The following is a 24,199-nucleotide window of genomic DNA, read 5'->3' on the forward strand; positions in this document are numbered from 1 at the left end:
TGGGTTACTGGGTTTCCAATCTCCAAAAAGTGTGTTTAAAGAAAAAGTGATTTTCACTAATAGCATGGTACAACTTAATGGAGTAACTCTATAAAATGAGTTTAACACATGAGACCCAGTCGCATTATTGCACTTACAAGATGAAGTGTTAATGCCCTATTCTGCTGTTTGAGGTGAGGACTGTGTGCTTTAAATGTCAGAGGTCAATCCCAGAGAAGAAAGTTTGGTTCATTATGTGTGCATTGAGACTGTACCAGTTCAAAGGTTACCTCAGTGTGTATGATTACCATTGTCAGCACTTTGTAATTATAAACTGAGGAACTCCAGGTATTCCTGCCAGTCACTATGACCTGTACTGTGACCTCTCTGTCACAACACTCCGTAGGCAACAGACTAGTGGAGTGAACACTGAAGTCAAATGCACATTGACAATGCAAAGTAGATCCTTTTAAGATAATTTATTGAAAAAAAAAAAATAATCGACTTATCGACTTATATAGTGCTTACCTTCAGCACTATACTAACCTATTTTAAAATTCAACCACCAGGAGAGGTTAGGAGAACTATGCAATAGTAGGAGTGTTTTGACAAGTTATGTTTATGCCCCTGCTAGAAAATCCATGTCATATCAGATTGAGGAGGTCAAACTGGAACATAATACTGTACCTCATTTGTTACTGGTTCAAAGTGGTTTACCAGCCCTAACCAGCTTAATCTGATCAATATGCATCTACTTTTAATTGGATGCTGCATCTTGAAAATGCGTCACCCTTGGTCACTTGAGAGGCTGAGAAAATAGCAGCAGAGTCAATAATAATAAAACTGACTAAACAGTTAAATAGTAAATAATGTGAAGTAAAATGGTTATTCTTAAGAATGTAATTGATTAGAAAGAACTGCAAAAACTTAAGACATGTTGATTAAAATATATAATACCTAAAATATACACTCAAACAGGCCACACAGAACGTGTTTTTGCGTTTAAAAATGCGAAACGTAGAGTAGTGGAATGAAAAAATAAGTAAGGTATAGAGATATGCTTTTATCTCTTGAGCGTTACCTTCAAAAGTCACAAGGCACAAGCACAATGGTCAAAAATGTAGTGTATCTTTACATAAGAAGAAAGTATAAAAGCCGCACAGCGGAATGAAAAAATGTGTTCTTTGTGAAAAGTCCTTTAAAGAACTCTGTTCTTTGAGATCCACTGTTGAGATCCACTGTTCTAGTGAAAGCCAAAAAGAACAGTCAGACATATTTTCAAGGCCTGGAGTCAGTAGTTATCCCTCCTGACACTTTAACCTAGATATTCTGCAAAGAGGGTTGGAAAGACTCAGAGCAAAATACAGACTGGAATGATATCATGGAAAATGCAGTTTGTTTGAAAAGTGCACAAACAGCAAATGACTGTCAAATGCAGAAAACGTGGAGTATTTAATGCCCCCCAGATCTTTTTCTACATTTTCATCAAATGCAGACAGTCTCTGTGGCAAGATCTGGAAAACAGCTTCATTTTATACAGTCAGACAGATTCCATGCACACTTTGAATAGCACAAGTGTACTAAGGCAAAAAAAAAAAAAAAAATCTGCTGATTGTTTAAGCTTTAATACACCCCACCCCTGACTCACTTGCCCCATTCCGAAGCAATCCTCCAAACAGCAGCCGCTGCAGAGCCTTGAAGCAGGCCTCAAAAGTTACCTTATCACTCAACTGGGAACCGTTAAATAGTAAAATATGTTTCCCAGCAGTGAGCAGGACACAAGCAGAGGCCAGTCGTTTTTTGTTTTTGTTTTTTTTAAAGAGATAGAGAGAGTAAAGATCAAATCGTCACCTTGGAATTATAAGGTTCTATCTGACATTTTCAAAATTGTGTTATTCACATATTCTTATTCTGTGACAACTTATTTACATTATGTGATTTTTTTCTTTTATGTTGTGTACACTTTGGGACTTTTTTATTTAGAAAACAAAAAGGTTCTATTTACAAAGTCGAACGGAATGCAAAAACCTTGAAGCTCAATATCTCAAAACTGCTTAGAATGCAGATAGAACTTTATAATTCCAAGGTGGTGAAATGTGTAACCACGTACAGTGACATTTTTGAGGAAATGATAGCCTTTGTAATGAACAGTTGGACCCCTATTTCTACAGGAGGTCTGGTGATAGTAGGAGGAAGTCCAGTTATAGGCCTACCAGTAATACCAATTAAACAAACACAGGAAAACCTGAGATAGATGGTCCGATCAAAAGTGAGGCAAATTCTTAAAAATTAAAAATATGTTAATGTCTTTCACATTATTTTACAGAAGCTAATAATTATGAAATGAAATTACCTTCATTTCATACTTGGCAAGCTACTAGCTTAGTATAAGCGCTAACTGGTTGGGATCTGTTTTCACACTCATATGTTGTTTTTATTGTTTGTGCAACACAAGTGATTAAAGAATCTTCTAATAGTCAGAGAAGCGCAAAAAAGGTAATTTTAAGTTGCCTCTCTTGTGATTTTGGTTACAAAACACAAAGCTGGACACAATATCTATTAAACAGCTGTGAAACCTTGACCAAGTCATACCGCACTATGATCATATTTTCCCTTCAGTCACAGTTCCAGGTTCACACCTGCTTAAGCTATCTGCAAAGGCTAGAAACACAGATGCGCCTACAACATGAAGTATGCCGTTAGTTCAGACCTAGTAGCTCATCTCCAACAACAAAAAAGCCATCCCACAAAAATGTGATTTACATTTACTTGCAGCTAAAATTTGTTTTAGCACCACTAGCGTCATAAAACAGAATTGCAAAAATAATGACTGTTGTCAAGACTTCCTGAACAATCCCTCGCAGTCTACAAATCATTATATTTATAGTAGTTATCTTGTCTCTGTCTTGTGCATGAGTACTCCATCAATGATCCATCATGAAAACAATGATCTATGTGTAACTTGAAATCAAAGATCAGTAGCAACTATATACAAGCATGTCAGACAGTGGCCTAATTTTTTAAAAGTGTACAATAAACAACAAGTTATTATTAAGTAACTTAGAATTTAGACACAGTATTGCCAATTACCTTCAATGAAAATAGTTCCAAACAAATCCAAGGTGCTGCTGCTTCTTTGAGCAACACACTGGTAGCTGGTGTTTAATTCATGAATGAATCAGGGTTTTTGAACGAATTGGTTAAATGAATGACTCATTGACTCACTTGACAGATAGTCATTTGTCACCACCTACTGGCATAACAATAACAGAAAAGACACTAAAAATACCCAGTGTGAAAGGGTGAATCTTGTAGGTGGCTCTCAAGGATGCTACTAACAAATCAACTGGGGGAACACCTATTTGTTATTCTGTGACAAGAAGACATTCAATTCAACAAAAAGATGATCATACATCCTAAAAATGTGTGAAACACCCAGTCATAATCTGAAAACTAAGTGTTCTGTTCTTGATCAGAGTTATTCAGCTTGATTTTTCCATCCACTGAATGTCTAACATATGTCCTCGAAGGAACACTAATTTGGAATCCTTATGACATGCTGGACTCCTGGCCAGAGATCGCTAAATCTGTGCCATATCTCACAGGGCTGGCTATGCTTGGCTACTTTCTTGGCCAAGACAGACAAGATATGCTTCCCACTACACAAACAGTCCTTGCAAATAACTTTGGTAAAAGAACATGAATCTGCATAGTGAATCTCCTCAAAATGCTGTCTGAACAGTCCATAGAAGAAGTTCTAATGAGAAGATTTAATGACTTTATACTATAGCCCTATATGGAGACTAGTTGTCACAAGGCATGTATAACTGAAAGGTGAAGTCAAAAGTAAAATTACGCAAGTGTATTATCTCTAGCAGTGGTTTTGTTTGTTTCAAAAACCTACACTCTTAAAACAGATGTGTTAAAAACAACACAACCTGAGTTATATCTTAACACACCCGCGTGTCTAGTTAAGGACAACACATTTTGTGTTACTTTTAACTCAACCATGTGTTATTCCTGCTCATTTTCTACACACTAATGTGTTATATTTACACAATTTGCAAAAATTTTTATTAATTAACACATCCTTTTTGAGAGTGTACTTAAAAACCTAAATTAGAGTTATTTTGTAAATTCATTACGCTAAACTAAACTTACAATATCATAATATTTTGCTATTGCTGTTGGGTAAGCAAGTGAAATTAGAACACAATAAAACCACACTGACCAGAGTCAATTATGTTGAAGACAGATTTCAACTGAAAAGTTGACCTGTGTTCTTAGGACAAGGGTATTTTTCATGAATAAGTTTTTCAAGAAAGATAGGGGTAGGTTGTCACGCATTTCTTAATGCTAGCTGTAAATTGTTTTAAATGTGATAAATTTATTCAGTTTATTACTATACTATTAACAGCGGTTTAATATTTTTGTTCTTTACTTTTTATATTTTTGCTTTTCCAGTTTCCATGATATTTCCTATTGTTACCCCACATAGTGTGAAAACATGACTTGTTATTGGAGCTATTTTTCCTGGACATTAACAGTGGAAATGTTTAGTGGAGCTTTGTTGTAAGTTTTTAAACATGAAACTGAATTTCAAAAATAAAACCACCCTCTGTCACATTGGGTTGCAGCAAGAAAGGGTTTGAGGCAGGATCTAAATGCAGCAGTAAAACTTTAATAAACAATAAAGCAAAATAACAATTGCTCAGGAGATTATCCACATGCAGGAGCAGAACCTCCCCCTCCCGGAACGTGAGTCCTCGCACCGTAAACAGAAACAAAGTCCAACAGAGAAGGGAGGGAGAGGGTTCTGGAGGATGAGGAGCTGGCAGAAGGAGACAACAGAGGGAGGAGCCAGGGATTGACCCCGAGCAGAGCCATCAGGACGAAGGCATACAGAGGAACTGAAGGAGGGAGGAGCCAGGGTAGTGACTGACTGAGGTGGAGCCAGGAGAGGAAGAGACCCAGGTGGGAGTGAAGACACTGATGGACAGAAGGGCCGAGGCGGAGTCGGTGGGAGTGAGGACAAAGGTAGAGCCAGAGGGAAGTAAAAGCCCGGTGGAGCCAAAGGGGTGGAGGGACAAGGCATAGCCAGAGGCCTGGAAGTCCGCGGCGCAACCAGGGTGATGACTGACCAAGGTGGAGCCGGAGGGACGAGGCATCCCGGCAAAGCCTGAGGGATGACGGACCATGGTGGAGCTGAGGGAGCGTGGAGCCAAGGTGGAGACGATGGGTCGACTGGCCGAGGTGGAGGCCAGGGCTCAGAGGCCCAAGTTGCAGCCAGGGGATCAACTCACCAAGGCAGAGCTGGAGACTGAGAAGCCCAAGGCTGATCCAAGCAGTTGAGCTGAGCCACTGAAGGAACTAAAGGGCTGAATGTAACCAGCAGAGGTGGGGCCGAGGAAATGGATGAGATCAGCAAAGGTGGAAGGAGTGGGAGGCTGGGTGGGACCATCAGCAATAACAAAGACTTGGTGCTGGGCGACAAACAGAAGCAGACTTGGTGCTGGGCGATGAAACAGAAGAAGACTTGGTGCTGGATGACAAAACAGACTTGGTGCTGGGCAGTGTAACAGACTTGGTGCTGGGCAGAACCAGCAACAATGAAGAAGACTCGAAGCTGGGCGGAACCAGCAGCGACAAAGAAGAATTGGAGTTGGGAGACAAAGGAGCGGAGCAGAAAGACTCCAGACGGGACCAGTCAGACAGAAGGGACTGGCAAAGGACCGCTTCAAAAGCAGTCCATCAAGGTGCGATCATCTCATGACGAAAGGTGGCAATAGTCCTGTAACTCCACATAACTCTCAATAGCCAGTACATTTTGGCAGAGGGAGCACAGTATGTCCTCTGGCTAAAGAGAAACTGCTGCTGGATACATTACTGTTGGTCCATTCTTCTATCACAATGGGTTGCAGCAAGAAAGAATTTGAGGCAGGATCTGAATGCAGCAGTAAAACTTTAATAAACAATAAAGCAAAATAAACACTCAGGAGATTATCCACGCGAAGGAGCAGAACAACCACTTCACAGATGAGAATGGACACAGGAACAACTAAACAGAACATAATCCTGACACCCTGAGATAGTATATTATTTGGGGTAATTTTTTTCTCTAAGTGGGTCAAAATCACAATATTTGCCAGTCCAAAGCAGCAATATTCCCTTGGAATTATCACAGAAGTTATCAGATTTCCTTCTCCGGGCTGTTTAATAGGAATGTATTTCTTATACGGCTGTCTGGTATGAAGGTTGTGACCTTAAGCTCTCTTCCAAAATACACACATATGGAAACAAACTCAACTTAAATGTTCTTCAGCATAAGCATGTGCAAATACTCTCTCCATCTAGAGGAAAGGTTAGAACATCAACAAACTGAAAAGTCACAAATGTGATTCCCGCAGTACACGTACTGTATAAGTGTTTGTGTGGTGGTGGTGGTGGTGTGTGTGTGTGTGGGGGGGTCCTGGGTGTACTAATACTTCCTTCCTTATTCCTTATAACTTTTCTATGATTTATATGCAGCCATTTAAATGGATCTATCTGCATATAGGTAGATGCTCACATATTTTGTTTTACACACACCAATATATCGAAAATTGCATTTTATGTTTGACATAAAAACAAAGCAAACAGGTTAATTTCACAGTGCTAAGACCTATTCGCAATGCTTTCTACAGTTCATCGCTTTCATCATAATCACATAATGTATGAAAAGCAACTCTCTTGATTGAAACATCTGTGTTTACTATTGGGCAGCAATATTTGACAGTTTCCAACATTACAAGCAATCGTACAGTGGGTGGAAGAATTGAGAGATGAGATGCTAAGTGATTGCTGAAAATGAGCCTATTAACTATGGCAGATTTACCTCTCAGGCTATATATTTTGCAGGCTCATCACAACCCTCTGACTAACACTGGGACGAGCAGGGAAGAGGAAGAATTGGAATCAGAATTTCAAAAGATTCCTGTGCTGTATGACATCTCTAACCTGAGGCGAACATTTAGCATGCTGTTCTTATTAGACAGCATTCCTTCAGCTCACATCAAAGACAGACTCTGCAGATATTGTCTCGCAATCGGGCGTACAGAATTACACAGGATTTCTGCAATGCTTAGTATAGCAAAGAGAAATGTGAATGGAATACTTGAAGCTTTTGTGAATTTTGTTGAGCATGTGGGGTTACAATACTGTACTTCCACTGAGTTGTATCTTCACGTAAATGTTTATACTATTGCTCTTTTATACCTCAGTATAGTTATGTTGCATTTATTTAGCAAGTATCAATTTTGCCTCAGATGTTTCTCAAAAAAATTTCTTTGGCTAAATTAAAATGAGACAATAGTTGACATACACTGAGAGAACAGAGCCATAACATTGCCGTAACACATGCTTGTGGATAGCAAAGCACAGATAAAATGACGAGTTCATATTGAAATCTCTGGCTTTGATATCTTGGTAAATCTGAGCATGGTCTGAAACATTCTCAGGAGAAAAATCTAAGAAGTAATAGATGTCACCCTATAGAGCATGGTGTTCAAATCAATGACAAAGTCATAGATTCAGTCCCCAGGGAAAACAAGAAATCATAAAATGTGTACCTTGGATAAAAGCTTCTGCCAAATGCATAAATATAAGATGTAACGAAAACCCTTCATTTAATCTCATTGCTATTGAGGGTAAACAATTGAGATATTAACGTCTTTTCTATGGTAAATAAAAACTGTTCCTTTAATAGAAAACAGCCACAGTTAGCCTAATTCTCTCAAATGTCACAGCAGTGTTCATAAGCCACTCCAACTATGCTGAAATTTGCCAAATATGTCAAGTAGTTTAATTGTAAATATACTGAGTGATCTTTGGTTCAAAAACTCTTACAAGTATTCAGCATCTTTTAGTGATCTATGAGCAAATAAAACCCACTGACATGCACTGTCATTCGTAAGAAAAAATGAAAGGCGTCATCTCTTCACAAACATCATCATACTGACTGTGCAGTAAATCAAATCGTTTGGCAATTTTCAGCATGTCATATGAACTCAAGACACATTTAACAGTGTGAGTATCCTGGAACAACAGCTGTCACTGGGGCGGTACGTTCAAAAGATAACAATATGTACCATTTAGGCACTATTATGCACTTTTTAGGAGTAAAAAAAAAAAAAAAAAGTCTACCTTCTGAAAGAGTATCACCCCAGCCAGCTGTTGTACCATTTTTTTTCTGAGAATTTATCCTTGGCCTACACTGAACCACAAATCATAACTAGAATGGATTGTATCTACCAGTGTTTTTATAAAACAGCTTTGCTTGCCTCAAAAACTTCCTCGTCCAGGATTCTGGTGCCGAAGACAGAGATGCCATCTGTGTTAATGATTGCGTGGTCACTTCTGCTGAGTGGTTTAGAGATCTTCTTCTTACAGTCCACAATCATTGTGACGGTCTTCTTTTCGATGCTAATAGCCACGCGGTGCCACCTGTTGGGTGGGAAAGACAACAAAGAAGAATCATGAAGTTTTGTAACATGATATACATGTTACTGTCCGCTTTCACCTGCATAACTAAAATGCATGTTCGGTTCTTTATACATTTACATTTATATAGTGAGAAAAACAACTGCCTGCCATTAAGGGAGGTTTGTAATAGTACAGGATGTTCTTAAATAAAATCTTTTGAAAAAAAAAAGACAAAGAGCACTCTCTCTGTCCATGTGCATTTAAAAAGGCGTTTTCTCAACACTGTTTCTCATATTGACTCAATTATAAATATTTCACAAGCTGGTTTTTGTTTAACACCATTTGTTTTCTCAAATTAAAAAAAAGGTCTCCATTACATAAATTGTGAGAATACTGTTTTATCACATGTAAACCTCAATGTGGCTAAGCAAAAGCACAGAAGCTTACTGCCGTTCTTGTTTCCTTTTCAAGTAAATGTTTGCTTTGCTTAATTGGTTACATATGGCCGAATATTAACATCACAATTTTCCTACTTTAATTATATCTATATAGATAAATAAATGAACCGGCGGATGGAAAAAAGTACCAATAATAAACAGTGGACTAAACTAGCCACAAGGAAAAATTCATAAGCAAATTACATAACTAATCCAAACTCATTCAACGGCCAGTTGATGAAAACTGTACTACAGCTTGTTCAAAATACACACACACACACACACACACAAAGATGTTAAGGCCCATTAAAACAAGATTTCTTCTGAAACTGACATTATACTACTCGAAGAAAAGCTTCAAATACAAATAAAGAGTCAACTTGCTTTCCATCTGCGAGGTTGATTGCACGGAAAAGGGGGTAATCCTCAGGAGCGGGTTTCCCATGCTGATCCTCATACAGGAAGATCGGTGAGCGGCCCACCTCCACACCCAGCTGCTGGATGCCCTGCTCGTTGTATACCGACAAAAGGAAGGACTGTATTCCTGCCTTTGGCTTGATAGTCATAAGGATGGAGAAATCCTGAGGGAATACTCCTCCTGAAGATACAGGAAAGGCATTGTGGGTTAAACATCAGCTGTTATTGATGATTCATATGCTTGTCTTCCTTTCTGTGGCGGAGATGAGCTAAGACTATCAGACAGTGTAGTGTGATCTAAACAGGCCTCAATGGCCCTTTTACAACAACCCCTTCCGCACATAGTTTGTAGGAGATGGTTTAATGAAGTATGAAACAGTTTGTCTTTTCTGTTGGCACATTAACTTCACAAGGTGTCAGGTGACATAACAGATTTACAGTTAAACGGATTGTATGAGCACTAGGGTGGAAATAAAGCTCAAACTATTCTATTCTCAAACTGTTCTCATTGCCAACCTTGAGGGAGAATTTTTTTTTCTTGCCAACATACTATTTAGCTGAAATTTCCAGTCCTAAAACCATAAGGTTTGGAGGGCATTTTATTTCAGCCAAAAATCACAGAAAACGAATTGTTCATTTAATCTCCAGCTATTTTGTGCCTCAGTTACCCTTTGCGGTCTGGCCAATTTGGAAGATACCCAACACACACAGAACAGAGGGTCCAAAAAAATAAGACTAAACTTATAAATGTATATGATGTTGTTGTTACAGACTGAGCTAATAATTAAAGATTTCAACATCCCATTAGTAAACTTAAACTGTGCTTACCATGGACTTGCAGAGGACATATGACACATTGTTTTTTGAATAATTAGTGTTAGTATGTCAAACAGCCATAATTTTAATAAGTAATAGTTTATCATCTGTGTTATGCTACAAACAACATACATTACTAGCCTCTGTTATTGGGCTAAGGCTACAGTTAGAAACAGTTTCGATCTTTTCACTTATTCTTTGTTTATTCTTTGTTTGCACTGTGGTCAAACCAACCCAAGCTCATTGGGAAAACGTGCCAGTGGCGACATTTCTTCGATGTGATATTACATTAGAAGAGTTAATTTGCAAAACCGATAAACGCCACTTAAAAAATGAACTAACTGCTGTGCGTTATTCTCCACATATAGCACGTTCTGAACCATAAATCCGTTTAGTCAGAAAAGCCGGTATTGTCCACTGTCAAGACGTCGCGAGTTCACGTTTTACACAGGGTTGCCAGGTTTTCACAACAATTGCTACTCAAAACCAGCCAAAAACTAGCCCAATCGTGTTTCAGGGGGGTCTCCCGGTAAAAATCACGTTCCACCGCGTTTTTGGCGTGGTTCCCCTGCTAAAATTCGCATTGCAGTGGCTAAATATCATGTTATTTGGGGTCAACCGCGGAATCAGCGCGCAGTATTCAGGTCAGGTGACAAGGCTTAGCTAGCTGAGGGAAGTTTCGTCAAAGCGGACTAAAAGTGATCGAGGATTTATAATTTCGATTCCTGCAAGTCCTTGTACACCATACACATCTTACATGCTTTGGTCTTACGTGCCTTGGTTGTCCTTTTGCGTTTGTGTGCACACGTGTGTTTTAAATGTAATTACAAAGCAATTACTTGGTTTTGTTTAACTGAAATGTGGAGTTATCTGCTTTTGCCAAAAAACGACTGTTTGAGTTATCTGCTTTTGCTAAGAAACAAACTTTTAATATATATAAAAAACATACTTTCAATGAACTATAATTTTGTAAGGTACTTGTATTTTTTGGAGTTATTATTAATCACAATAAAAAAAAAATAAAAAAAAAATAATAATAATAAAAAAAAAACATGTTTTGTGAGAATTAATAAAAACTGAGTTATCTGTTTTTGCAAATGAATTTTTTTTTTTTTTTTTTTTTGCAAATTTCACAACACTTTCAAACACTTTTTGGCTTTGTTTTATGTTGGTTGAGAAATTAAATATCTGGTGACTGGCGCTAAAGGCTAGTGCTCAATGGCATTTGAAAATAATGTCCCACCTACACTAAACCCAACCCTAAACCTAACTGATTGTTTTAACAAAGGCAAATGTAAGATAAGACACATTTGTATTCATTTCAACTCAAAACTGCAGTGAATTGTATAAGTAAGTAGAGTCATGTTTTTTTTCCAATGAGCTTATTTTGGTCAAAACAGTAGCCAAAGAGCTTTTGCTCTTTCTTAATGGACTCTTTCTTAGAACAATAAATATGGCTATAATTCCTTCATCAAGGTCTGGGCATCAGACTAGCATTGTAAACGGTCCAAATGCATTTAACTGAGACGGTCAAGCTACATTATGTACTTCCTGTTGGATGCATTTCAAAGAGAAAAAATAACCAACTTAAAATGTCACTTTGCAAGAGAAAACCAATTACACACATTTGATTTACAGCCTTGCCCAACCAGAACAGTTACTCTATTTAAAAGTAAGTAGGGATGAGAGTACATAGATTAGCACAAATCATGTACCTGGGAAGAGCTGCTTGGTTGGGGAGCTGAGTTGAGCTCGTTTGTCCACTCGGTAGGCCACATCTGGTTTAGATCCTCTCCGGATGGTGCAGAAGCCTTGTGTTTTCTTCACTCCTTCAGGTGAACTTTTAAAGTCTAAGACCTTGAGCACATCCACGGGTTCAGCTGTGAGGCAGAACGTTGAGTGCTATGATCAAAGCGTTTGTCATTTTCGTAATTTCATTGCTGAACAAACATTATTAGCATCAGTAGCTTTGCAACATCAAACAAAAACAATATTTGTACAATTATTTCCATTTGTTTATCTAATTTAACTGAAGGCAATAATTCTGTTAGCAAATGGCTGGATGAAAAATGACGAAAAGTCTACAGCAACAATATCGCTTTAGTGTCTGTCAGTGAATACAAAAATATTACAAAAACAACAAGGGACAAATTAAGCAGCACTATCCAAAAGATACATTTAATTTGTTACATATGAGCGATTCTGGTGTGAAACTACTGTTCCCAGATAAAAACATTCATTTACTTTTTTTTACAATTGCTTCCAAGTACAGTTGGGTTATTATGTAATTTTATTACACTTTCCAAGTTTAAAAACAAGAAGCCAGTTCCAATACATACTGTTAACCTCAATTTTAAGACTGCTTTAAGAGGGCTTACTTGTCCTTATCCAGCCTTGAACGATGACCAGTGTGGAGTCAGTATATCTACAGTCAATTATCGTTCAACAAGTGAGGACATTTATGGGCCACATCTTGCCGTTTGTTGATATGAACAAACAAATTCCCATAAAATTCCCCCTCGGTGCCACACATGTCATTTCACAACAACGCTAACTCTGACTGACAGTTTTACTGTACATAATTCCCCACAATCGCATATGTGCTGTGACCGTCAATGAAGCAATTGTACATTTACAAGGAACCAGAGAAGCACAGCAGTAAAGATGTGAAGAAATATCCAGTAGGGATAATTGACCCCCCTACATGCAGATCCATTTACAAAGCCAAACATTCCAAGAGTTAAAGTCACTGGTGCTGGTCACTGCTTCACTACGGTTATGGCAGCTCAGCACGACCCAAACTTTACAAGCAGCTCAACTCCACCAATATGTCAGGTACTACACTTCATCATGTTGCTACTGCTAATGTCATATATGAAAGGTTCTGGTTTCGTTCAGCCTGCACCCCACAAATGGCCCATTTCTAATGATCCTTAACAAATCTATGCTAATGCTTAAACAGGCTGAGAGATTTATGATATGATTAATATGGCAATTTAGAGGCTGGTACTGTAAAGTGGACTCCGAGCAGCACTGTAATGTCACACTGATTTATTGCTCTGCTTGAGTCTTTTAAGCTTTCGTCTTTGATGCCTTGAAAAGGAAAAGTTCCGGCCTCACTCGAGACTGATGAATGAGGATGTAAGCAAGGTCAGGGAGATGAAAGTATCAGCTGGGTTACTTACATCCATCACAATCCGAACAAAACTTTGTGTCCCTAAAGCCAGGTGCACACTGTACAATTTAAAACAGTCCTTTACGATTGTTGCTTGTCAGACTGTACGAACATGATCCTCGCTGTAAACCGTGTCACACTGTAGGAGTTGTCATTAATGTCAGACTGTGCAACAGTCAAGATGCGTTAAAAACGGACACAACCAAGAAAACTCGTCTGGAGTTTTACATCATCAATCAACGACGTGTTCAGTGACAGTGAGCTGCATTTACATACGGGATTGAAATGGTGGCTACAAAGAAATCTCTAACGTTAATTGTGGTCATCACTTATGACAATTTATTGGTCGTCGTAAGGGAAGGACTGCAGGACTGAGTCAAATCTTCTGACAACAGCCAGAATTTTGTCGGATGTAAAATCTGATCGTGACGGTCATTAATCGGCTGTCGGTGAACATGTCAAACTAACGTTTAAACACTTCAGATTTCAGTCTAGGATCAGATTAATCTTTTTGGATTTGCACAATTTGTCTCAGACAGCCAAATCGTGGCCAAAATCGTACAGTGTGTACCCGGCTTAAGACGCATCTGTTTGTCATCACCACTGCGAACGTTGTGGTTGAGGATGCTGAGTTGTGTGAAGTCTCTGAATCTCAGGAGGTTTAAGGAAAGAGGAACAGAGGCTGAATGGATGACTAGCACATAAACACTCCTATTCTGACTCCCCCGCTACCAGAGACTACAAAAACTTCTGAGTCAGGTCAAATGGACATATTTGTCTGCTGGTCAGGCAGCAGACAGGAAGTATCCCTTTCAAAAGCCTAAAAACAATAAACCATACAAACAAGAATGACTACTTGCTAGGACTCATTACTCTCTCTCTCTCTCGACTCTTTAGTGTTGGATTCAAATCAGGGTTTTATTTTCATATGGTTTGACATCACAAAAGGGCTCATTTTCTACCCTGTCCCAGTCAACTAAGCCTGGGAAAGCACTTGAGAAGAATTATACTGAAGTCTTTTGATAGATCAGCCCTATAACAGTGTGCATAAGGCACAATAAAACCAGTAAAACCTTTATAAAATATGTAAGACGATGACATTTGTTAAAAATAGACACTGTGGAAAAGTCACTCAGACGCTTGGTCATTACAGTTACATTTAATTGTATTTTATTTCATTTTAAGGTCAAGAGCAGAACAAAAATATTCTGAAATTTCTTCTTTTGCTACTTTATATATAAAAAGTTAAAACAAGTATGAGTAGTACAATTTGACAGATTTTTTTTTTTTCTTCTTCATTTTTTCATTATTTTCTGTAACCATATGGTAAGAGCATGCAGGAAGTGCTGATCCTGTAGTTCCCGTTCCACATATGTGGCCAGGAGCTGAAGGGTGGTGCTTTTTTAGGGTTACTGAACATGCTGAACACATTATGGTGTCGGCATGGCACAGCCTGCAGATAACTTTGCCTCAATGTACCACCAACTAAGTCCTAATGCACTGAAAACACAAACCTATTGTTATTCTATTCTGAGATAAAGGAACAATATATTTAACAGCAAATAATACACTACTGTTCAAAAGTTTGAGGTCAGTAAGATTTTATTTTTTAAATTTAAAAATTAATACTTTATCTAGCAAGGATGCATTACATTGATCTACAGTGAAAGTAAAATGTTACTTTTTGAAAATAAATGCTTTCCACAAAAATATTAAGCGGCACAACTGTTTTCAACATTGATAATGAGAATGTTTCTTGAGCACCAAATTAGCATATTTTAATGATTTCTGAAGGATCATCTGATGCTAAAAGAGTAATGGCTGCTAAAAATAAGGAAATAAATTACAACAACATGCAGCTTTGGTGAGAAGACTTCTTTCAAAAACATAAAAAAATATTATGACCCCAAACTTTTAAAAGGTATGTTCATATTTTTGTATAGTAGCCTATATGAATCATTGTAAAGATTTTTTTTTGTTTGTTACAAAAAAATCTGAAATATTTGCCTGGAACAGCTTAATTTTCTTGATAACTTTAAACCAGCTGCACACAATAAAGCTCAGCGTGTTTACATCCGTGTGCATGTTTGTGAGCTTAATGATGTGGTGAGGTCTTAATGTAGCTTTTGTCAAATCAGTCTGAGTTTCCATTCAGTGTAACCCCCACTGACAAAACAAAGAGCAGCCCTCTGCATTATCATTTGAAACGAGATGTAAAAGAAAAAAGAAAAAAATTGACTGAATAAAAGGCGCCCAAACTGTTAAAGGAGAGGGTAATAATCTGTAAGTCTTACGAGCCTCTTCCAAAATGCAGTGCTACTGTTTTTTTCTTTTCTAAACTCTAAACTAAAGGTCTCTTTGTGCTCTTCAGAATGTCTCTCAGCATTACTGCATACCTAAAGGCCTCATATATTCCAGATGTGGAGAATTGGCAGGAACAGGACCCCCCCTCTCACAGAAGCTCTTAAAAAAATGTCAGTATCCAAAATCCATTAAAGCAGCAAATAAGCACATTGCTCCTAATGCACATCCACAATTAAAAGTGCTAGATAACTTTTGTTCTTGTTCTTGTGTACCTGGGGAGAGCCAGTGTCATGGATAATGACACAGCAGACTTTTCACAATAAAATATGTCAAAAGAATTTAGCAGAAAATAATTTATCATCTGCGTAATCCAGCCTCTGAAATGATTATAAACCTTGAAGAAATCTGGCAGAAATGTCAAAATGCTGTTAAATACACAAGAGGCACAATATTAACTGGCCAGTCAAGAAAAATCATAACATTCAATCTGACCCAACAAGCAATGAAATGTCCCAGTACTTGACATCAGCCCTATCCGTACTATGACAAACATCAAACGCAAAAAAGGCCCTGCATCCTCATTGGCTGAATCACTGGATATCTCAGTGGGCGTGGCCAATATCTCTTGTGACCTTTGTGAACTGCTGTAAAAGATATTTTATATGGATTTCAGTTCAATAAACAATCCAGAAAACAAGAGCCAAAAGGTACCTTTTATGCACGGAATGTAGTTGTGGTCAAGATTATTATTAAACCAAAAATGTGAAAGCTCATTTTCAAAATACCCCCACCTCCCAAATTGGCCTGGAGAAGTGCAATGTGGTGAAGACATTATCAGGCAGCCATTTTGAAAGAGGTATGTTACATATCTGAAATGGCCATCAGAACAACAACAAAGGAATACTCTTTATCACTTTACAGAGTAATCACTATATTTTGGATTTGCTTATAATAGGAGAGACCAGGCCCTTTAAAAGTCTATTAGAAGACAATGTATAAAAACTTGCTATTTGTGATCCTCACAGGTGAGGAAGAAGGGTATAATAATGCCTGAATTTTGATTTAGATTTTTAGTATACAAGAAGACTAAATGTATAAATGATGGATAGGGCCGCTTAATAACACTAAAGTGTCCACTTTAAAAAGAGATAATGTGCCAAATTCAGAGAGCACTTCTACAGTAGCTTTCTGACAGTAGACCGGTCTTTAGTGTGGACTGGGATAGTGTGGAGAAACGGTATCTCTCTCTGTCTGAGCAATAAATTTTCCTAATCTAATTCTGGGCACTCGAGTGCCTCACTGGTGCGTGTAGGGTAGTGCAGTTATCATAAATGCTGCCTAAAGAACAGGTCAAATATAATAGTTACCAATTTAGGGAAGACTACTGACTACCGACTTTATTAAATCACTCTATTCTATGAAATAGCCTAGGCTACATTAAAATTTTGTATATGTACAACTTTGAAAATCAAGGTCACCAGTGATATTGATAACTGGGTATTTTAATATATATATAAATAAACTAAAAAGGAGGCTATTTTTTGGCATATAACTCTGATGAAGCTACCTGTAGGCTGCACACCTTGAAATAAAATATTTGTCTTGATAGACTCTTCCATGCCTACTTTCAAATGCTGCATCATGTAGGCTACTACAAGTAAATAAATCTATAAATAATATAAGAATATATAAATATTTTTCAAAATAAACATCAAATAGCCTACTGGGTATGTCGAAGATATTAAACAATGCAATTACCATCACAACTAATGCCACTGATATCACTTAGCTACCTCGGAACGCGTATAATACCTAAAAATGCTGTCTAGGTAGGCAGCTTAGTAGGTTTTGAGACACAGCCAATAAATATTACAATACATAGCCGGTATGCACGGTGTTATAATAATATTTAACGATGAAATTCACTCAGACACTTTAAGTCCCTTACAATACTGAGGCTGGCATCGCTGGAGGGATCGCAACGATGCTCCTCAACCTTTCCTTACCTGCTCTCACATGTGTTGCCTGTAGGACAAAAGTCAGACTGAAGATTGCACTTAAAGCGGAGTTCCTGAGCCACTTTTTCGTTTTCCATCTCGTGGACCACCTTTCCTTATCCATGACCGGCACCCTCAACTGTGAGTTATTTTCAAATGCGTTCCTTTTCCACAATCCAGATTATAGTTATTTATTTCTGCACTGCCATGAGCGGGGAAAAAAATCAATTGATTTTCGTCGAAAACAAACTTCTTAGTCCCTCCGCCCCGCAGTCTCTCAGACTGAAGGTAAACGGGCTCTCATGAAAAAAAGGAAACCCGTTTGTTCCCTGAAGAGCTCTTTAGGAGGGTTGGACGTGTGGACTAAACCTGACCCGTAAGGGAAAAGAAATGAACACGGGAAAATCACTAGTCTTGGAAAGATCCGCCCATTATTTTGATGAGAGCTTCAAAAGTTTGACACCGTTCCCCCGAAAACTCAGAGCAAAGGTGTATCTGCACTGAGGGATCATACAACACCGGGATGCTGGTGATAGAACAGCGGTTTACCAGAGGAGAGTCACATCTATCCCCAAACCTGGATTATCATCCTGCATCCTGAATCAGTGACAGAGGACTGGATAAGGACTATCTCCATAGCATTACACAATTTAATTTCTTTTGTTACTTCTCACATTTGTAGATTACCATTTGGAAATATATGTTTTATATGTATTTATATATCAGTGTATTCTTTGTCCTGTCTGTGATTTCCACTGCAGACCTGATGAAATGTTTTTTTGCTCCACTAATAAAAGGCTGGAATAATACTAGGTGATGGCACTTGCAGGTATTGTAGCCAATCCAGGCAAAATTTTAAAAGTTCTTTTAAAGAGGCAAACCAAATGTTGGCCTGAAGTAGCCCATTTAAAATTCCTCAAGTAGCAGTGATAGCCAGAAAAGATAGCCTACCATCCACATGAATGAGATCTACAGATGAGACTTCATGGCCAAGTCGGAATTCCTACCAGAAACAATCTTGAAAGAGTCTGCTAATGGGATTGCTGTGGCACGTCTGAAAATAATCATTAAATAATCTTTAAAAATCATCAGAGAGGTGGTGGCTATGTAATCCAGCAGTCAGTTTCTTTCTCCACAATATAATGTTTAGATGCATAGTTGACAGCAAAACAGCCGTAATTGTCACTGAAATTCAGAACACATTAACCATCATTATGTGTTATCCCGCAATAAACTGGGGCCATGAAAATTCTTTTTGAGAATGCAGAGGGAAACAATAAAAGTAACTGAAACAAAGAAACTGCTTCATGTAGTATATCTTCTTTCCAAATGCTGTATAAAATGAGAGAGGCTATTCACTAGATGGCTTCAGGGTTCAAACTCTTGTTACTTTAAGAAAAGATGCTTAGGGGGCAAAATGCCAAATTCTGACTGAGCTGAATAATTATTAAGTTTAATACTTAAAAACCAAGTACAATTGAATACATTTATCAAGCTTAAAACATTCCTGATTTGTATAAAGTAATGAGATTGGGAACAAAGAAAGATTTCCATGTGTCAGATAGATAACACTACCTTATGCAGTCAACATTCATTTCTTTCCCACAATAGGGGTTTGAGTAACCGCTGCCAGACCATTCTGTCTGGTATTCAGATGGATAAAACATCCACCCAGACTTTGTCCGTTCAACGTTTAAATACTAATTATGCAAATTCTTAGGATATCATTTTCCACTTCCTTTTTTTTATTCACATTTTCCTGAATTATTAAAGAAAAAATAAAACAAACATATGCTGACCCCTTTACTGGGACAGGCAGAAGAGTTCAAGAAAAAAGACTCTAAATGTTTTTATAGTTGTTTTTATTCAGTTCAGAACATACAATTGTCTGCAGGATCCATATTTGTATCACTCATTCATCTATAAACCATGTGATTAGGAAAACAGTGCACATACTGTACATCCAAGTTATACCATGCATTATATAATTATTCTATAATTGTAAGTGAATGACCTTCACGTTTGTTGTTTTTAGACATCCCGAACCTTTCAATTTGTTTGACTATAACTTACAGTTCAAATTTAACCCAAAAGAAGTACGCTCTCGTGCCAGACATTTCAGATGTTTGTTCTTCAAAAGCAGTTGAAATGAATTTATACTATGTTGATCAACCAGAAGTTTTGAGGCATGAGTCATCTACTCTGATCTCGGTCTGTTCACTGCTCCAAACCTTGTGATTTCGGTCAGATCTTGACCTCAAAGTTTCTTGTTCTAGGTCATTGCTTACATCTTGGATTTTGAGGTTTTGTCCTGACTTCTGTCTTGGCCTGAGATGAGACCGGCATTTCATCCTCCTCTGGATGGTAGTGCTGCGGCATCCAGCTGGTTGAGAGAGATCAACGTTAATGTAATCAGATTTACCATTATCTGACATTAGCTGAAATTAGTGAAGTAGGCAGAACTTACAGTAAAAGTGTGTGGTAGGTTATGGAAGACTGACCAAACCACAAGACTCTGGAATGTGTTCCAGTCTAAGCATGAATTGCATTGCTGAAGAATAACCAGCTGCTTAATATAATATCTTTATTTATTGATTTAAAAGTGGTTGTGCTTTTGCAGCAATGTCAAAGGATAATAGTGTATTCATACTGTATGAACTCATACTTTTCCATTTTACAGTAATACATTATGTGGTATAGTACTGCAATTATTGCAAAGTTTTGACTATTGAAATGTGACTTTATATACTGTATACTAAGCCTCCAATAGATACCTTCAAATATTTGTTCAAAATAGTAGTTTTTCATGTGTTTTTGAATAAATCTGTCAAATGAACAAGTCGCTCCTCAATGCACTGAATCATATTTTTTGCCTCTCCTTTTTAAAGTGCAAAATCACTTTCCTGCTTTCGAAACGAGTGCTTTGTTTGTGCAAAAAAAAAACAAAAACAAAAAAAAAACAATTTACCACTTCATTTACAAAACATTAATCTCCAACGCGTGTTCACGCAACAACATCTGCTCTCGCTTCAACAAAACACGCATTCGCCGTGGTGCTCTCGTAAACGCGCATTGGAGATTAATATTTTGTCAATAAAGTGTAAATTATGTTTTTAGTTTAAATTGAGGTTAAAACACTGAAGTCACATGGATTACTTTTATGATGTCTTTACTACCTTTCAAGGGCTTGAAAGTGGTAGTTGCGTAGGCTGTCAAAGGAGGGACAGAAATCACTCAGATTTCATTAAAAAGATCTTCATTTGTGTTCCGAAGATGAACAAAAGTCTTACAGTTTGGAACATCATGAGGGTAAATAAATAATGGAAAAAAAAAAACAAAAAAAAAAACTTTTTTTGGTGAACTAACCCTTTAAAATGATGTAATGATGTAATCTGAACTCAAAGTTTCTAACAAATCAGTTAAGTGAATGAATCAAGAAAATCATAACATGCAAAAAGAACTCTTATGTTGTATTCTATTGACTCAGTGACATAAATTACAGAAAATGTTTTCTGTATATACGTATACAGTATATACAATGTATATACATCGACGCAGTGCGATGATGTAGCAAGGTGCGCCCCAGTGTATAAGACACGTCATCAGCTTCTTTGTCTTTGGCCAGTAGTTAGCAAGGTCACTTTGTAAAGAAAAACTACGCACCCGACTGAACACATAATACACATGCGGAGGTTGGGAGCCTCTCTTGTGGCTATTAATAGGACTGGGGCGGTCTAAACTGAGGTTGGGCCAGAGTGAGTTATAATGCTTACTGTAGCGCGAGAAGCAGACTGTTTTGGTTGCAAGGCCCGCTCACCTGCTGGTGCATGGTGTAGTTGGTATGGCATCCCCATAGGGTCAGCAGTTGAAGCAGCATAGAAGTTCCCTTGAAAGGGAGCATTTAGGGTTACCTATGTAACCCCGGTTCCCTGAGAAAAGGAACGAGACGCTGTGTCACATTGCCATGCTTCGGGCATGCTTGAGCGTCTTCCTTCAGACAATACGAATCTGATGACATTTCTCAGGCACCCTTTTTATACGCCAGTGTTACATACGTAACCGGTGTTACATACGTAACTACTCGCAACAGTCTTAGCATGAACTGATTACAATCTGTCTTCATGGTAAGGTATTAATTTAATATTAAATTCTTTAAAATATGTAGAATGAGCACACTTAAAACAGACAGTAGTAAAATGTAGGAAAGACAGTAGTAAAATGTAGGACAGACAGTAACAATTCAAGATATTACACAGATTTTATAGGAGCCAAGGCCATTGTTTTCATGATAAGTCTTTTGCTGAAAGCTATTATTTCTCTTATGGCTTTTTGGTTTCACCTTTTACCACTTATGTGGTTCAGTTACTGAATAATGTCACATGCTATATAATTGTAGAAACCAATAGTTTTAATCAGTGAATCTAACTAATTGAACATACTGTATATTGATTTACTGTATTGTGTTGTGTCAGAAAAAAACTATATAAAGTTTTTCTTTGAGAACAAAATGCTATGGGAATCTAATGGTTTTCTCTTTTTACAGTAAACCTACAAGCATGTAGTTGTGGTTTTAGTGTCTCTACATGTTCTTTATTAGCACTGTTTTCACTGAGGTTTAATCTAGAAATGTCATCAGTGCTCTGAAGCATTTTCTTTTGAATATATTCCCTTTGAAATACATACAATGCTGCTGCTGTCCTTGTTATGATTTATAGCTCAGAAATACAGCATAGTGTACAAACAATCATCCTATAAATCTTATTTTCTAGGCTGATGAGAAATTAAAAGCATGACAAAATATTCAATGAGAAAATGGCTTACGATAAATCAGTGTGAACTGTATAATAAGTGCCAGATTCTCTGCATGTGTTCACAGCACGTCTGTATATTAATTACAGCAGAGCATATTCCCAGTGCTCTTCATTTTAAAATGATCACATGACTTGTTTTAACAACTTTGACTACAATAGAGTCAATTCACTGACATCAGTGACTGTAAGAGATAGATGTAGCTCTCTACATCTATTAGCATTGGCCAGTCTTATCTGTTTTCTTAGGTGCGGATACACAGGGAAATCTATTGGAGGAGGTGAATCAAGGTTCACACTTGGGACATGCTTTACAAATGACTAAGAACACCACAAGAGACAAACTAAATCTGCCTTTATGAGTAAATCCTACTTATATTTCCTTTTATATATACAGCAATATCTTAATTTGGATACGCTGATTAATTTGAATCAGTATGCTGCTTAAAAAAAATGGGAATTGGAAACAGCAAGATTTCTGGAAAAAAGTAAACAAAGCACTTGGGTTTACACTGCAGGCTCTAATACAGACTAGGCGCACTGGAAAACACATTATCCCATTCCTTCACAACTCTCCATTCACTCGGGGACAGACTAAACAGGAAGCTCAAGAATGACCAGTAAGTGCTGGAAATTCAAAGACTTCTAGAGAAAGTATTCTAGAATTAATACTATATTTCCAGTTTAAAGATCTTTCAGTGTTGCCCTTACATAGAGTGGAAGGGATTGTTAAAATGTGAGTTCTGCGAACGGGACATCAGGTAAAGCTGAACAAATAAGTTTCCGATCAATTGCAAATATTAGAAGGGCAATAAAATGTAGCAGTCCTAAATAATTGCCACAAGGATCTTTGTGATTTGGAAAAAAGTTTTGCCTGACATCATCTTAGAGCTTCAGCTGTTCTCACTGAACATATGGAAAAATCAAGTGGCAAAAAGAAAGAAACTTTACATTTACATTTAACAGACACTTTCATCCAAAGTGACTAACAGATGAGGAATACATCAAGCAATTCAATAATAAACTTAAGCGATTTAATAATATACTTAAAAGTATACAACACACACACAAAAAAATTATTTTGATTATAACTGGATGCTCAACTACAAAAAGTATGTTTGATGCAAAATTGCATTTAATTATTTGTGAGGGTCTCCTAAAATTTCTCAGAAGAAATACAATTAGAGACCAAAAAATATGTAAAATTTTATGTGACTTTAATGATAAATATTTGCGTTCTGTATGACTTCTAATTGTAGATTCTGGGCACAGTTTAAGATATTGTTGTGATCGTCTCGTGTTACAACTGTAAACCCTTTTCCCTGAGAAGCTGTGTCGATGATGACGCTTTGGGGAGCGCCTTTGGCGTGAGTGCGTCTGAAGCACGTGTGTAACTAGTCCAATTCTGATTGGTGTTGTGTCGTCCCATGACTCACGCCAGCAGAACGCAGAAGCTATAAAGGTAAGCTTGCATCACAACAGAAATAACTTCTGATCTGAAACAAGCCGCTCCCAGGCATGCGGGAAGTACGGCAAAGGGATGCAGCATCTCGTTCCCTTCTCAGGGAACTGGGTTTACAGTCGTAACCTGAGAGGTTCCCTTTCGAGGGAACTCACGCTGTGTCGATGATGATGCTTTGGGGAAAAAGATACCCACTACGCCATACTGACAAAATGCCTGTCCCAGAGTGAGGCTACTTGGCACAACCCAGGATAGTATGAGATCCCGGAGTAACCTGAAGGTCCAGGCTATAAAATCTCATAAATGTGTAATGGGAAGACCACCCTTCCGCATCACATATATCC

General features: G+C 37.7%; 1 protein-coding gene across 1 annotated transcript in view; it reads right to left on the reverse strand.

Moving 5' to 3' along the window:
- Positions 1 to 18,296, reverse strand: part of col11a1b (collagen, type XI, alpha 1b) — a 90,694-nt gene extending 72,398 nt beyond the window's left edge. The window contains exons 1-4 of the mRNA XM_051874830.1: positions 17,595 to 18,296; positions 11,825 to 11,989; positions 9,261 to 9,474; positions 8,298 to 8,460 (exon numbers count right to left, since the gene is read on the reverse strand). Of these exons, the coding sequence (XP_051730790.1) occupies positions 8,298 to 8,460; positions 9,261 to 9,474; positions 11,825 to 11,989; positions 17,595 to 17,709 (657 nt within the window). The 5' untranslated portion in view covers positions 17,710 to 18,296. The remainder of the gene's footprint in view (positions 1 to 8,297; positions 8,461 to 9,260; positions 9,475 to 11,824; positions 11,990 to 17,594) is intronic.
- Positions 18,297 to 24,199: the final 5,903 nt, after the last annotated feature.

Source organism: Ctenopharyngodon idella, chromosome 2, assembly GCF_019924925.1.
Source record: "Ctenopharyngodon idella isolate HZGC_01 chromosome 2, HZGC01, whole genome shotgun sequence".
Classification (NCBI taxonomy): Eukaryota; Metazoa; Chordata; class Actinopteri; order Cypriniformes; family Xenocyprididae; genus Ctenopharyngodon; species Ctenopharyngodon idella.